Source organism: Phoca vitulina, unplaced genomic scaffold, assembly GCF_004348235.1.
Source record: "Phoca vitulina isolate PV1807 unplaced genomic scaffold, GSC_HSeal_1.0 scaffold7, whole genome shotgun sequence".
Classification (NCBI taxonomy): domain Eukaryota; kingdom Metazoa; phylum Chordata; class Mammalia; order Carnivora; family Phocidae; genus Phoca; species Phoca vitulina.
Genome location: NW_022589710.1, coordinates 44,573,670 through 44,588,465, shown reverse-complemented (window position 1 = coordinate 44,588,465; position 14,796 = coordinate 44,573,670). Strand labels below are relative to the sequence as shown.

General features: G+C 38.8%; 1 protein-coding gene and 1 pseudogene across 2 annotated transcripts in view; one reads left to right on the top strand and one right to left on the bottom strand.

Annotated features, from left to right (window-relative positions):
• Nucleotides 1–14,796, bottom strand: part of BBOF1 (basal body orientation factor 1) — a 39,440-nt gene that overhangs the window by 20,304 nt on the left and 4,340 nt on the right. For both annotated transcript variants that reach the window (XM_032405559.1, XM_032405558.1), the window contains exons 3-4: nucleotides 8,285–8,350; nucleotides 5,598–5,741 (exon numbers count right to left, since the gene is read on the bottom strand). In XM_032405559.1, the coding sequence (XP_032261450.1) occupies nucleotides 5,598–5,741; nucleotides 8,285–8,350 (210 nt within the window). The remainder of the gene's footprint in view (nucleotides 1–5,597; nucleotides 5,742–8,284; nucleotides 8,351–14,796) is intronic.
• LOC116632565 lies at nucleotides 6,864–7,842 on the top strand (annotated as a pseudogene).

The following is a 14,796-nucleotide window of genomic DNA, read 5'->3' as shown; positions in this document are numbered from 1 at the left end:
AGGTAAATTGACATATAACATTGTATAAATCTAAGGTGTACAATGTGTTGATCTGACACACTTATATATTGCGAAATGATTACCACCATAGCATTAGCTAACCCCTCCATACTGTCACATAGTTGTCATTTCTTTTTTGTGGTAAAAACACTTAAGATCTACTTTCTTAGCAATTTTCAAGTATATAATACAAGATTATTAGCTCTAATCACCATGCTATACATTAGATTCCCCAGAACTTGTCAATCTTAGAACTGGAAGTTTGTATCCTTTGACCAGTATCTCCTCATATCCCCCTCCCTGCCAGCTGTGATAACCTCTAATCTACTGTTTCTCTGAGTTCAGCTCTTTTTAGATTCCACATATAAGTGATATCAACCATCATAGATGGTTGCCTTATATCACTCATTAAGCAAGTTTTATTATTATTATCTTTCTGATTTATTTCACTTAATATAACACCCTCAAGTTTCTTTTTTTTTTTTAAAGATTTATTTATTTATTTATTTGAAAGAGAGAGAATGAGAGAGAGAGAGAGCACATGAGAGGGGGGAGGGTCAGAGGGAGAAACAGACTCCCTGCTGAGCAGGGAGCCCAATGAGGGACTCGATCCCGGGACTCCAGGATCATGACCTGAGCCGAAGGCAGTCGCTTAACCAACTGAACCACCCAGGCGCCCCAACACCACCCAGGCACCCCAACACCCTCAAATTTCATCCAAGCTATCATGAATGGAAGGAAGAAAATTATTACCTTTTTTTTTTTTAGGAAAGTTAATACTTTTAAACATGACTTTCAGGGACCACCTTATGGAGAACATGCATTTGAGCTGAGCCTTTGAAGAATGGGTAAAATTTTAATGGATAAAGATCTATTGGAAGTATATTCCAGACAAAAGAAACAGTGTAACTATTTAAAAATAGCAGAAAAGACTTCAGGGATGAGTAAATATCCAGTCTGGGTGGATTAAATGGGGTGCACATGGGGAGGTGTAGTAAAAGGAGAAAATTAATGTTCCAAAGTAGGTGTAGGGTCTTGACTTTCACACCAAGACATCTGGACAATGCTGGTTTTACAACAGAGAAATCCTAAAGAAGATCTTCAGGGAGGTGATCAGAACATTCCTGCATCAATACAGACTTCGGACTGTGGTGGTTTTAAAATATATCCACAACTTCTATGATTTCTAAGGCTAGCTCAAGAAAGGGATAGCTTCTGTCTGGCTTTCTTTGGGATTACTCACTTTGGGTAAAGTCACTGACCACGTTGTGAGAACAATCAGGGCCCCTCTGTAAGGCCCCCACGGGAAGATGTTGAGGCCACCCAGTAATTATTGGCCCCAACCTGACAGCATGTGAGTTGGCACCTGGGAACAGATCTTCAGGCTCTCACCTAGCCTCCAGATGACTGAAACCCTGGCTGATACCTTGATTGCAACTTCATGAAGGGCCCTGAACCAGAACTGCCCAGTTAAACTGCTCCCAAATTTCTGACCCATGGAAATTGTGCTTTTAACAAATGTTTATTATGGTTTTGAGCTCTAGATTTGGGGGTAATTTTTTCTGCAGTAACAGGTTACTAATGCAGGTGAAAAAATAGAGGGAGCAGGGCTAGAGGTACTGGACTGGGATTCAGATCACCAGGCTTCTGCAGCCAGCTCTACAACTTACCATGAAAGTCACTTAATATCTTTGTGTCTGTTTTCTTGTCTGTAGAATGGCTTAAATAGGCCTAAAGTTTCTTCCAGTTCTATGATTCTATGAATTCCATGAAAGGATTTAGTTTTAGATGGTTGCCTTATATCACTCATTTAGCAAGTTTTATTATTATTATTATTTTTTTTTTTTTTTTAAGAGGCCCCATGCCCAGCCTGGAGCCCAATGCAGGGCTTGTACTCATGATCCTGAGATCAAGACGGGAGCTGAGATCAAGAATCAGACACTTAACTGACTGAGCCACCCAGGCACCCTGCAAGTTTTATTATTAAGTACTAACCTAGGAACTAGTGAGGAGTGACAAGGACATACACAAATAGATGATTTGATTCCTTTTATTCTCCTCAGTTTACAAAATTAAAGAACAACACAAATATAAAATAACTAGAGAAGACAGTTATACAACTGCTCTTTTAAGGACTTTAAAGGTCTGGAAACATAGGGGGCCTGGGTGGCTCAGTCAGTTAAATGTCTGTCTTCGGCTCAGGTCATGATCCCAGGATCCTGGTTTTGAGCCCCGCATCGGGCTTTCAGCTCAATGGAGAGCCTGCTTCTCCCTCTCCCTCTGCTGCTGCCCCTGCTGTGCTCTCTTTCTTTCTGTCAAATAAATAAATAAAATCTTAAAAAAAAGAAAAAGGTCTGGAAACTCATAGAAGGAGAGAGTTCCTCTGAAAATACTTCAAAGGAGCTTGTATAATGGTGAGCTACAGAAATTAAGAACAGTTTTAGGGGTGCCTGGGTGGCTCAGTCAGTTAAGTATCTGCCTTCAGCTCAGGTCATGATCTCCAGGTCCTGGAATCCAGGCCCACGTCAGGCTTCCTGTTCAGCAAGCAGGGAGCTGGCTTCTCTCTTTCTCTCTCCCTTTGCCCCCGCCCCGGCTCATTCTCTCTCTCTCTCAAATAAATAAATAAAATCTTTTTAAAAAAATTAAGAACAATTTTAATACTTTATTTTTCTTTTTTTTAAGGTTTTATTTATTTGACAGAGAGAGAGAGGGAGCACAGCAGAAGGAGAGGGAGAAGCAGGCTCCCTGCTGAGCAGGGAGTCCGATGCGGGACTTGATCCCAGGACCTGGAATCATGATCTGAGCCGAAGGCAGACACCCAACTGACTGCGCCACCCAGGCATCCCTAAAAAATTAAGAACAATTTTAAAGCAACAGTTATATGCAAATAATGAATCATGGAACACTACATCAAAAACTAATGATGGGGATGCCTGGGTGGCTCAGTCGGTTGAGCATCTGCCTTCGGCTCAGGTCATGATTCCAGGGTCCTGGGATCAAGTCCCGCATCAGACTCCCTGCTCAGCAGGGAGCCTGCTTCTCCCTCTCCCTCTGCCTGCTGCTCTACCTGCTTGTGTTCTCTATCTCTCTGTGTGTCAAATAAATAAATAAAAAATCTTTAAAAAAAAACAACTAATGATGTACTGTACAGTGACCAACATAACATAACATAATAAATAAATAAAAATAAAAATAAAAAATAAAATAAAACAGTTATAAGACCAGTTGTAAAGCAACAAGTTACCAGGTTCATAAACAAAGCCTACCGGGAAGGTTTTGGGATAACTTTGCAATTACGATAGAGTTAAAACACATTCCTCCACATTCCTCCAGTCTAAGAAAGTGTTTTCCCCTTTCCTACCTTGCCTGAAATGTGCCAAATCATCCCTTTAATTAGAGCTTTTAAGAGTACTCTACTAAGATTTTTATTTATTTAAGATTTTATTTATTTGTCAGAGAGAGAGAGAGCCCACAAGCAGGGGGAGCAGCATTTAGAGGGAGAAGCAGGCTCCCCTCTGAGCAGGGAGCCTGATGTGGGATTCAATCCCAGGACTCTGGAATCATGACCTGAGCTGAAGGCAGACGCTTAACTGACTCAGCCACCCAGGCATCCCTCTACTAAGATTTTTAAAGCTATATAATTAAAACAAGCAAACATCAATAACTACTATGCTACTACTTTTACCAGGGATTAATAGGAATGAGTGTGCTAAGTATTTTACACACATTACATTATTTAACCCACACAACATCTCTAAGAGGAGGCAGGTGATATTACAGCTACATTTTACAGGTGAAGAACCTGAGACTCAAGAGAAGTTAACAGACTATCCAAAGCCATACAGCTATCAGCTGCAGAACCAGGACATGAAGTCCATAATTTCAAACACTACATTGTCTTATCTGACTTATTCATTTCGCATATACTCTTTGGATTTCGTGATCAGCTAAAAGGTAAACAGAAATAGGATGCAGGAACTCTGGTTTCCCATCAAAGCTTGTTCTTGTTAAACAGGGCTCTGGGTAGCCCAAGGAGGGCTTGAGAGGCATTGCATGCTTGGAGAACACCATGCCCAAGAGTGAGAGGCACTAAAAGGGACGGTGGAAGGGCCTTAAATAATACTCATGGCTATAATCATAATTTTAGCAGTAGTAATAATGCAGCAGGATCAGCAACAACAGGTAATATTTACCACACAGTGCTATGCATTTAAAACAGATTATTTCATTTAGTCTTCACAATGACCCTTTAAAGTTGGTACCATTATTCTCACCTCCATGTTTTAGATGAGGAAATTTAACAAGATACCCAAGTAGTAAAAACAGTATACTCTAGCAGCCTGACTTCAGAGCATCAACTTTCAGCCCCTCCACTACATGAAATACGGTTGTCTTAGGTGATAATACTCTTATTACTGGTAATAGCGGCAATGTTCAGTTGCACGTTAGAGCGGGCTCATACCAGGAATTTTGCTAGCATGTTGTTAAAGTGTTTGTAGCTTGAAATTGGCCATAATACAAGTATTTATACCAAGGAAATCAGCAAATGCTACAAATCAGGACTTTTGTCCTCAGAGAGCTACATGCCACTATAAATATAATTTTCACTTATATGATATACACTACTTTAAGCACTTTAAATATATGAACTCATGTAGCCTTTACAGTAACCCTACGAGTCTATGAGTAACCCTTATTATCCTTATTTTACAGATCAGGCAACCAAGGTATAGAGAGGTTAAGTAACTTGCCCGAAGTCACAAAGCTGATTTCAGCTACTATCCCCTGCATAAATGTGCCATTTATTACATTATTACTAATGCAATAAAACTATATTCTGAGCTGAGGGGATGGAAAGTAAGAGAAAAAGCATAGCAAGGTCAGAGAAACTTTCTGAAAGTACTCAGTTTTCCTCACCCTGCCCACCCTTAACCAGAGAACCTTCTAAAATGTTCTAAAATCATCCTTCATCAGTCTAAACCTATTTTCCTTTAGGACTTTGCTACTTTGCCCCTAATGTTTCCCAAGAACTGTAATTTGTTTGTTTGTTTCTTTTTTTTTTTAAGATTTTGTTTATTTATTTGAGAGAGAGAAAGAGTGTAAGCAGCAGGGAGAGGGAGAAGCAGACTCCCCACTGAGGAGGGAGCCCAGCTTGGGGCTTGATCCCAGATCCTGGGATCATGACCTGAGCTGAAGGCAAAGGCTTAACCAACTGAGCCACTCAGGCGCCCCTGTAATTTGTTTCTTATTGAAGTCACTCCAAAGGTTTAGTTGCTGATAAATGTGGAAGGGTGTGTTGGCTAAGATTTGGTGAAGTCACAAAAAAATCAATGCTTAGAAAAGTCTTAGAAATAAGACTTGCACCCAGTGCCACACTCATTATATCTTCTGCTTTCTCTCAAATAACCTCTGAAATGTCAAAGGGAGTCCTTTACCATCTCACAGGAATAAATGTCTATGAAGGCTTTTGCACACATTAAGTATAGTACTGTGATATTCACTTGATTGTGGCACTCTGGAACCGAACCTGCAATATTTCCGAGGTATGCTTGTAGTTAATTCTAATCACCTTTATTTAAAGAAAGAAATAAACTTACATCATCTAATTCTTTCTCCACTTGGATTTTTCTCCTCTGGAATTGTTTTATTGTTTTCAGCTCTGTCTGAATCATGCCAATTTCTCTAGCTTTTTGATGGAACTGTCCCTCCAGTTCATTTATTTGCACAGTATACTTTTGTTCCTGTATGCAAAAAAACAGGTAAATGAGTTAGGAAAAAGAACAAAAGCCCCACAGAGTTGTGTTCCCTTTGAAGCCTTAAGCTATTTGTCTATCTTATTTGAAGAAATGTTCCCTTTTTATTTTTGCATCAAGTTTTACTTTTTGTTAGAAGATACCAAGTGCCTTGAATAAGAAAAAAATTCTCAAATGAGCTGATCTTATACAGAAAATGTAATTATTAAAAAGAGGTATGAGAAGACTAAACAACATTTTAATCTGTAAGAAAGACAAATAACATCCCTAACCCTAAATTAAAATTAGTGAACTAAGAGATAAAGGAAGGACCGATAGCTCTAATAAATCAAGAAAGAAGGAGAAGTTGGGAAAAAAGAGGAAGGAAGGGAAGAGGGAGGAAGAGAAGGCTGAGGATGAGGAGGAAGAGTAGAAAAGGAAGAAAAGGGGAGAAGAGAAAAAAAAGGAAGGAGGAAGTGGAGGAAGAAAGGGCCAATAACACAATTTTTAAAATGAATGAAATAACAAAAGGAAATGCAAATGACCCTCAAACATGAAAAAATGTTCAATATAGCTCATAATAAGAGAAATGCAAATTAAAATACACTGGAATACTCACCTATCATGTTGACAAAAATCAATTTTGACAATACAATATACTCTGGCATATTGTGAAGACATGGATAGGAGTTAGATTTCTCAGAATACAACATGTTTGATAGATTTGACTTTGGAGCCACATAAATATTTTACATAATTATATAATTACATAATTTATATGCACAATTTTTTTAAAAGCAACTTCTAAAAATCAAAAGCAAAATGTGTTCTTCAGTTGGTGGCATAACCTCACAGGAATTCTTTCAAATGGTAAAGTATTTGATCATAGATCCCTATTGGTATATATCCTAAGGGGGAAAAGTGCCCCCTAAAATCTTAAATCTGTTTCCACTAATCTACGTTAGTGGTAATATTGGTATTGTGACTGTTGGATGTATTGAGGTTTGAAGCAACTACTCAATTATACCGATATCATTAAGAACAGGATTTTTGGAGAAGTTCCCCCTTGGGCAGTGGGGCAGCTTGTAACCTCAGGGGTGGCAGCTCTAACTGCAACAGCAATTATTAGGGATGGCAGCAGCTGCAGTAGGACCTACAACAGCCCAGAAGTTTTCCTGGAGCTTATCAGGTCCTCTGATTGATGAGGACCCCCAGGCAGCATTAGAGAAGCTGACTAAGGCTTTGGAACAGAAACCAGATGATGCACAATATTATTGTCAAAGAGCTTATTGTCACGTTCTTCTTGGGAATTACTGTGATGCTGTTGCTGATGCAAAGAAATCTCTTGAACTTAATCTAAATAATTCCACTGCTATGCTGAGAAAAGGGATATGTGAATACCATGAAAAAAAAACTATGCTGCTGCTCTAGAAGCTTTTCTAGGAAGACAGGAATTAGAGAGTGCAGATCCTGATTTCACTCTCTGGATTAAAAGGTCAAGAATCTCAGAATGGATCACAATCTGAGGTGTCTGCATCCCAGAGGACTCATCAGTCAAAAATCAAGTATGACTGGTATCAAACACAATCTCAAGTAATCATTACACTTGTGATCAGGAATGTTCAAATCAAGAATGTTCAGAAGAATAATGTAAATGTGGAATTTTCAGAAAAAGAGTTGTCTGCTTTGGTGAAACTTCCTTCTGGAAAGGATTACAATTTGAAACTGAGACTTCTTCATCCTATAATACCAGAACAGAGCACATTTAAAGTACTTTCAACAAAAATTAAAATGAAAATGAAATCAAGACAGAGGCTGTGAGATGGGAAAAACTAAAGGGGCAAGGAGATGTGCCTAAACCAAAACAGTTCATAGCAGACATAGGAATTTATATCCATCATCATCTCATTATGTAAGAAATTGGGATAAATTGGTCAGTGAAATCAAAGAAGAAAAAATGAGAAGTTGGAGGGAGACGCAGCTTTAAACAAATTATTTCAGCAGATCTATTCAGATGGTTTTGATGATGTGAAACATGCCATGATCAAATCATTTAGAGTCTGGTGGTGCAGTTTTGAATATCAACTGGTCTGATGTAGGCAAAAGTTGAAATCAATCCTCTAAAAGTACTAAATAAATTAATTTGCTATCACTGTATTGCAAAACAACAACAACAACAAAAGCAGGACCTTTGGTGAGGGATAAAGGAGACTCAGATCAAGTAATAAACCCTGTACTCCTGCATCTGAATTGAAAATATTGGTATGGACTCATTATATAATCTTTTAAAAATATGTATTTCCTACCTCTGTCCACTGAAAAGTCATAGAAAGAATGACAAACTCAGTAGTACCACTACTACCAGATCATTTTCTACAATAACATAATTTTATGTTATTTTTGAGCTTCTGTACAATCAAGTGTGTGAGCTTTAAGGTCACTGAGCTACTCGGAGGACCTATTCACTTACTCTTATTGTGTCTTAAATATCTGAGCTTGCCAGAAACCTGACCACCCTGTACGTAAAAGTATTAGTGTACCTAGATACTCACCAATTTTTCCTTCTCCTCTTGGGCTTTTTCCTTTGTTTCATTCAATTGCTGTTTCAGTTTTTCAATCTGTAGAAGTTGGAAATACGGAGTCAGGAAGGTAAAGAAATTGCCCTGTAACTTACCTTTTTTAAGTAGCCTAGTTTTTGCATGATATTGAAACCTATAGTGTTGGAGAGGTAGAGTAAGGTGGGCATATTCCATGCCCTTAACCTGCTATTGCCAGTTCTAAAACCTGGCTATCATCAGAGTTGCCTGGGTAACTATTTTTTGTGTGTGGTAAAAAACACATTATATTTACCATCTGAACCATTTTTAAGTACACAGTTCAGCTGTGTTACATATATTCACATTGTTGTACAACAGATCTCTATAACTTTTTCATCTTGCAAAACTGAAACTCTATACTCATGAAACACTAATTTCTTCTACCTACTCCCCAGCCCTTGACAACCACCTTTCTGCTTTCCATTTCTATGATTTTGACTGTGTCAGATACTTCATATAAGTAGAAACATACAGTATTTGTCCTTTTGTGACTGGCTTATTTCACTTAGCATAATGCCCTTGAGGTTCATCCATGTGTAGCATGTAACAGGATTTCCTTCTCTTTAAAGTCTGCATTATATTCTCTTGTATGTATTTACCACATTTTTTTTTCTTTTAAGATTTTATTTTAGGGGCGCCTGGGTGGCTCAGTCGTTAAGCGTCTGCCTTCGGCTCAGGTCATGATCCCAGGGTCCTGGGATCGAGCCCCGCATCGGGCTCCCTGCTCGGCAGGAAGCCTGCTTCTCCCTCTCCCACTCCCCCTGCTTGTGTTCTCTCTCTCGCTGTGTCTCTCTCTGTCAAATAAATAAATAAAATCTTTAAAAAAAAAAAAAAGATTTTATTTTATTTATTTGAGAGAGAGAGGTAGAGAGAGATCACAAGAGGGGGTAGGGTCAGAGGGAGAAGCAGACTCCCTGCCGAGCAGGGAGCCCGGTGCGGGACTCAATTCCGGGTCCCGGGATCATGACCTGAGCCGAAGGCAGTCGCTTAACCAACTGAGCCACCCAGGCGCCCTACCACATTTTCTTTATCCATTCTTCTGTGGATGGACATTTGGGTTGCTTCCACCTCTTGACTGTGAATAATATTTCAATGAACATGGGTGCACAAATATCTCTTCAAGATCTTGCTTTAAATTCTTTTGGAAATTTCCCCACAAGTGGATTGCTGGATCATGTGGTAATTCTATTTTTAATTTTTTGAGGAATCTACATACTGTTTTCCATAATGGCTGCACCATTTTACACTCCCACCAACAGTGTGCAAGGGCTCAATTTCTCTGCATCCTCACCAGTGCTTGTTATTTTCTATTTTTCTGACAGTAGTAGCCATCTTAATAGGCATAAAGTAATATCTCACTGTAGTTTTGATTTGCAATTTCTCTTATCTGGGTAACATTTTTGAAAAAAAGTTTCAAGAAGAGTACAAAGAGGTCTCATATACTTTTCATCCAATTTTGCCCCATTTGCTTTCCCTATGTATGCATAGATAGATCTATCTAAAATATGAATATATAAATGATATACATTCTTTTCTGGACCATGTGAGAATAAGTTTAAGACATCATGCCTCTTTACCCCTAAATATTTCAGAAGGTATTTCCTAAGAAAAAGGACATTCTTTTAGAAGCACAGTAATCAAAATCAGAAAATTTAACATTGATATAAGACTATTATTTCATCTATAGTCCATATTCAAATTTTGCCACCAATTGTCCCAGTAGTGTTCTTTATTGCAACTTTTCTTTTTCTGGTCTAGGATATAATCCTTGATTATGCATTTAGTTGTCATGTATCCTAGTCTCCTTTAATCTCGAACAGTTTCTCAGTCTTTGTCTTTTAGGGTCTCAACAGTTTTAAAGAGTAGCAGCCAGGGTTGGAGTTGTCTGATGCCTCTGCATGAGCAGATTCAGATTATGCATTTTTGGCAGGCATATACTGTCTAAGTGATGATGTATACTTTTCAGTGCATTACATCATGAGTAATTGATGTTAATTTTCATCAGTTGGTTAAGACTATGTCTGCCAGGTTTCTCCAGTTAAAAATTGCAATTTTGGGGCGCCTGGGTGGCTCAGTCGTTAGGCGTCTGCCTTCGGCTCAGGTCATGATCCCAGGGTCCTGGGATCGAGTCCCACATCGGGCTCCCTGCCCAGCAGGAAGCCTGTTTCTCTCTCTCCCACTCCCCCTGCTTGTGTTCCTGCTCTCGCTATCTCTGTCTCTGTCAAATAAATAAATAAAATCTTTTAAAAAAAAATTGCAATTTTTCCTTTTGTAATTATTAAGTAATTTATGGAAAGATATTTTGAGACTATGCAAACACCTTCTGCTCATCAAACTTTTACCACTAGTTTTAGCATCCACTGAAGAGTCTTAATGAAATCAATTATTGCCGTGATGCTGAATGGTGACTTTTTTAACTCCCCCATTCTTTTTTTAAAAATTTAAGGGTGCCTGGGTGGCTCAGATGGTTAAGCGTCTGCCTTCAGCTCAGGTCATGATCCCAGGGTCCTGGGATCGAGTCCCACATCGGGCTCCCTGCTCAGCGGGGAGCCTGTTTCTCCCTCTGCCTCTCTCTCTCTGTCTCTTATGAATAAATAAAATCTTTAAAAAATTTTATTTAAATTCATTTAATTAACATATAATGTAGTATTTGTTTCAGGGGTACAGGTCTGTGATTCATCAGCCTTACATAACACCCAGTGCTCACCACAACACGTACCCTCCCCAATGTCCATCTCCTAGCCACTCCATCCCCCAATCCCCCTCCCCTCCAGCAACCTTCAGTTTGTTTCCTAAGATTAAGAGTCTCTTACAGTTTAGTCTCCCTCTCTGGTTTCATCTTGTTTCATTTTTTCCTCTCCCCCTATGATCCTCTGCCTTGTTTCTTAAATTCCACATATCAGTGAGATCATATGATAATTGTCTTTCTCTGATTGACTTATTTTGCTTAGCATAATACCTTCTAGTTTCATCCACATTGTTGCAAATGGCAAGATTTCTTTTTTTATGGCTCTGTAATATTCCATTGTATATATATGCCACATCTTCTTTATCCATTCATCTATCAATGGATATTTGGGCTCTTTCCATAGTTTGGCTATTGTGGACATTGCTGTTGTAAACATTGGGATGCAGGTGCCTCTTCAGATCACTACATTTGTATCTTTGGGGTAAATACCCAGTAGTGCAACTGCTAGGTCGTAGGGTAGCTCTATTTTCACCTTTTTAGGAATCTCCTGTTTTCCAGAGTGACTGCACCAGCTTGCATTCCCACCAACAATGTAGGAGGGTTCCCCCTTCTCTGCAACCTCGCCAACATTTGTCGTTTCCTGACTTGTTAATTTCAGCCATTCTGACTGGTGTGAGGTGGTATCTCATTGTGGTTTTGATTTGCATTCCCCTGATGCCAAGTGTTGTTGAGCATTTTTTCATGTGTCTGTTGGCCATTTGTATGTCTTCTTTGCAGAAATGTCTGTTCATGTCTTCTGCCCATTTCTCGATTGGATTATTTGTTCTTTGGGTGTTGAGTTCGGTAAGTTCTTTATAGATTTTGGATACTAGCCCCTTATCTGATATGACATTTGCAAATATCTTCTCACATTCTGTCGGTTGTCTTTTAGTTTTATTGACTGTTTCCTTTGCTGGGCAAAAGCTTTTTATCTTGATGAAGTCCCAATAGTTCATTTTGCCTTTGTTTCCCTTGCCTTTGGTGACGTGCCTAGCAAGAAGTTGCTGGCCAAGGTCGAAGAGGTTGCTGCCTGTGTTCTCCTCAAGGATTTTGATGGATTCCTGTCTCACATTTAGGGCTTTCATAAATTTTGAGTCTATTTTTCTGTGTATGGTATAAGAAAATGGTCCAGTTTCATTCTTCTGCATGTGGCTGTCCAATTTTCCCAACACCATTTGTTGAAGAGATTGTCTTTCTTCCATTGGATATTCTTTCCTGTTTTGTCGAAGATTGGTTGACCATAGAGTTGAGGGTCCATTGCTAGGCTCTCTATTCTGTTCCGTTGATCTATGTGCCTGTTTTTGTGCCAGTACCTAACTCTCCCATTCTCTGGAGATTTAATAATTTACTACATTCTACTGAAAGGAAAAGCTTTCCCTTCTCCCTTATTTATTAATGTATGTTTTATTAGCAATATGCACTCATGGACTTATTTTATTCAATGGATTATAATCCTTTACTGTCATCATTTATTTTGATTGTTTCAGATTTGACCAGTGGGAGCCCCTTCAAGCTAGTACCTGTGCCCTTTAATTTTTTTTTTCAAGATTTTATTTTTAAGTAATCTTTACACCCAACGTGGGGGCTCGAACTCACAACCCTGAGATTAAGAGTCACATGATCCACCAACTGAGCCAGCCAGTTACCCTGCCTTTTAATTTTCTTACTTACTTTCTTGCACAGACATTCCAGGCTCATCTTTTACTTTCCCTGCTCCGGTCTTAGAATTAATCATTTGTCCAAGGTTGCTAGTATGTTTTAGTAGGAAACCTGAGTAGCTTTTTTTTTCTTAAAGATTTTATTTATTTATTTGATAGAGAGAGAGAGAGATCACAAGTAGGCAGAGAGGCAGGCAGAGAGAGGGGGGAAGCTGGCTCCCTGCTGAGCAGAGAGCCCGATGTGGGACTCGATCCCAGGACCCTGAAATCATGACCAGAGCCGAAGGCAGACGCTTAACTGACTAAGCCACCCAGGCGCCCCCTGAGTAGCTTTTTAAACTAACAACTCCTTGACATGGTTATAGAATCAGAGGATACATAAGTGAAATACTGTCGTAATTAGACTAGTTTAAGGAAAACCTAAAAATTTTATGATATAAATTGTGACAGTTCTAAGTCATATAGGTCAGGTGTGAAATATGAGATTTATTTTGTGATTGAACAAAGCCTTAAATGCAAAAACACCAATTTTGTTCGATATATTTCTAAAACACATTTCATTTCTAATAATTCTATAATTAACATGATATAAGACTATAAACAGTTTAAATAAAGCTTTAATGACACATTTCTAGGATATAGCAGAATGAGTAACAAAACTATAGGAGAGCTCATTAAACAGGATATATTTAATCTATTTTACTTCTTCCTTCCAAGATAGTCTCTTTGGTTTCAATGGGCATCTGCGATTATGAGAAAATTGTGTTATTTGCCATAGCCAGATGCTGACCTCTGATACACGAAGGCAGATGAAAATCAGGAAATACAAGTGACACTGATAAACCAACAGCAATCAGCTAATGCAGGCCACAAAGCTTCTATGTGATGAATTTGGAAAATTACTTGACCTAAAAGCTTACCTTAGAATAATACTTTATAGAAGACAATTTTAATAATGCCTACTATTGAAAGAACAATTTTTTAAAAAGATTTTATTTATTTGACGGAGAGATAGAGCCAGAGAGCACAAGCGGAGGGAATGGCAGAGGGAGAGGGAGAAGCAGGCTCCCAGGTAAGCAGGGAGCCCGACACGGGGCTTGATCCCAGGACCCCGGGATGATGACCCGAGCCAAAGGCAGATGCTTAACCATCTAAGCAACCCAAACGCCCCTGAAAGAGTAATTTTTAAAATGGAAGTTGCCTAGGAAAGAAGGTAAAAAAAATAACAGTAATGTATAAAAATTTACTTTAATAAAATTCACAAAATCAAGACAAATGTTCAGTTGCCTGATTTCTGTAATATGCTTTCACTATTATCTTGAAGTTAGTTTTGATTAACTTTTTCAAAGTATCAGTACACTCACAAGCCATTCATTCATGAATGCAAAAATATTTTAATGAGCGCCTTCTGTGTTATGCCTGTACCAGGTGCTGGAGAGGTAGCACTGAACAACAATAAAAAAAAGCCCCAGGATGCCTGGGTGGCTCAGTTGGTTAAGTGGCTGCTTTCGGCTCAGGTCATGATACCCAGGTCCTGGGATCGAGTCCTACATAGGGCTCCCTGCTCAGTGGGGAGCCTGCTTCTCCCTCTCCCGCTCCTCCTGCTTGTGCTCTCTCTTCCTCTGTCAAATAAATAAATAAAATCTTTTTTAAAAAAGCCCTCAAATTCTTTACTTCTGTGAGGTTTCATTCTAATCAGGAAAAGAGACAATAAACAAATATATAAGTAATATTCATGCAGCTCATAGAGGCAGATGGGAAAGAGAAGAATTTGGAGTTGCACCTAAATTCCACTTTAACACCCACTAGCTGTGTGACTTTGGGTCACACAGGTATAGTGTAAGTTAGTATCTGTCCTTTTTGAGAGTCAATTATCTATAAAATGGGAATGACATATTGTAGCTACATGGGGTTATTAAAAGTCCTTAATGAGACAAGAGAGGTATAAAGTACCTAGCATAGTGCTTGGTACAAAATATGGTCTCCAAAATATTAGTTCCCTTCCCTTTTTCTTCCAGAACTAAAATAATAGTTTCACTCTCAACACTTAAATAGGGCACAGAAAGATAAATTCAAGACTC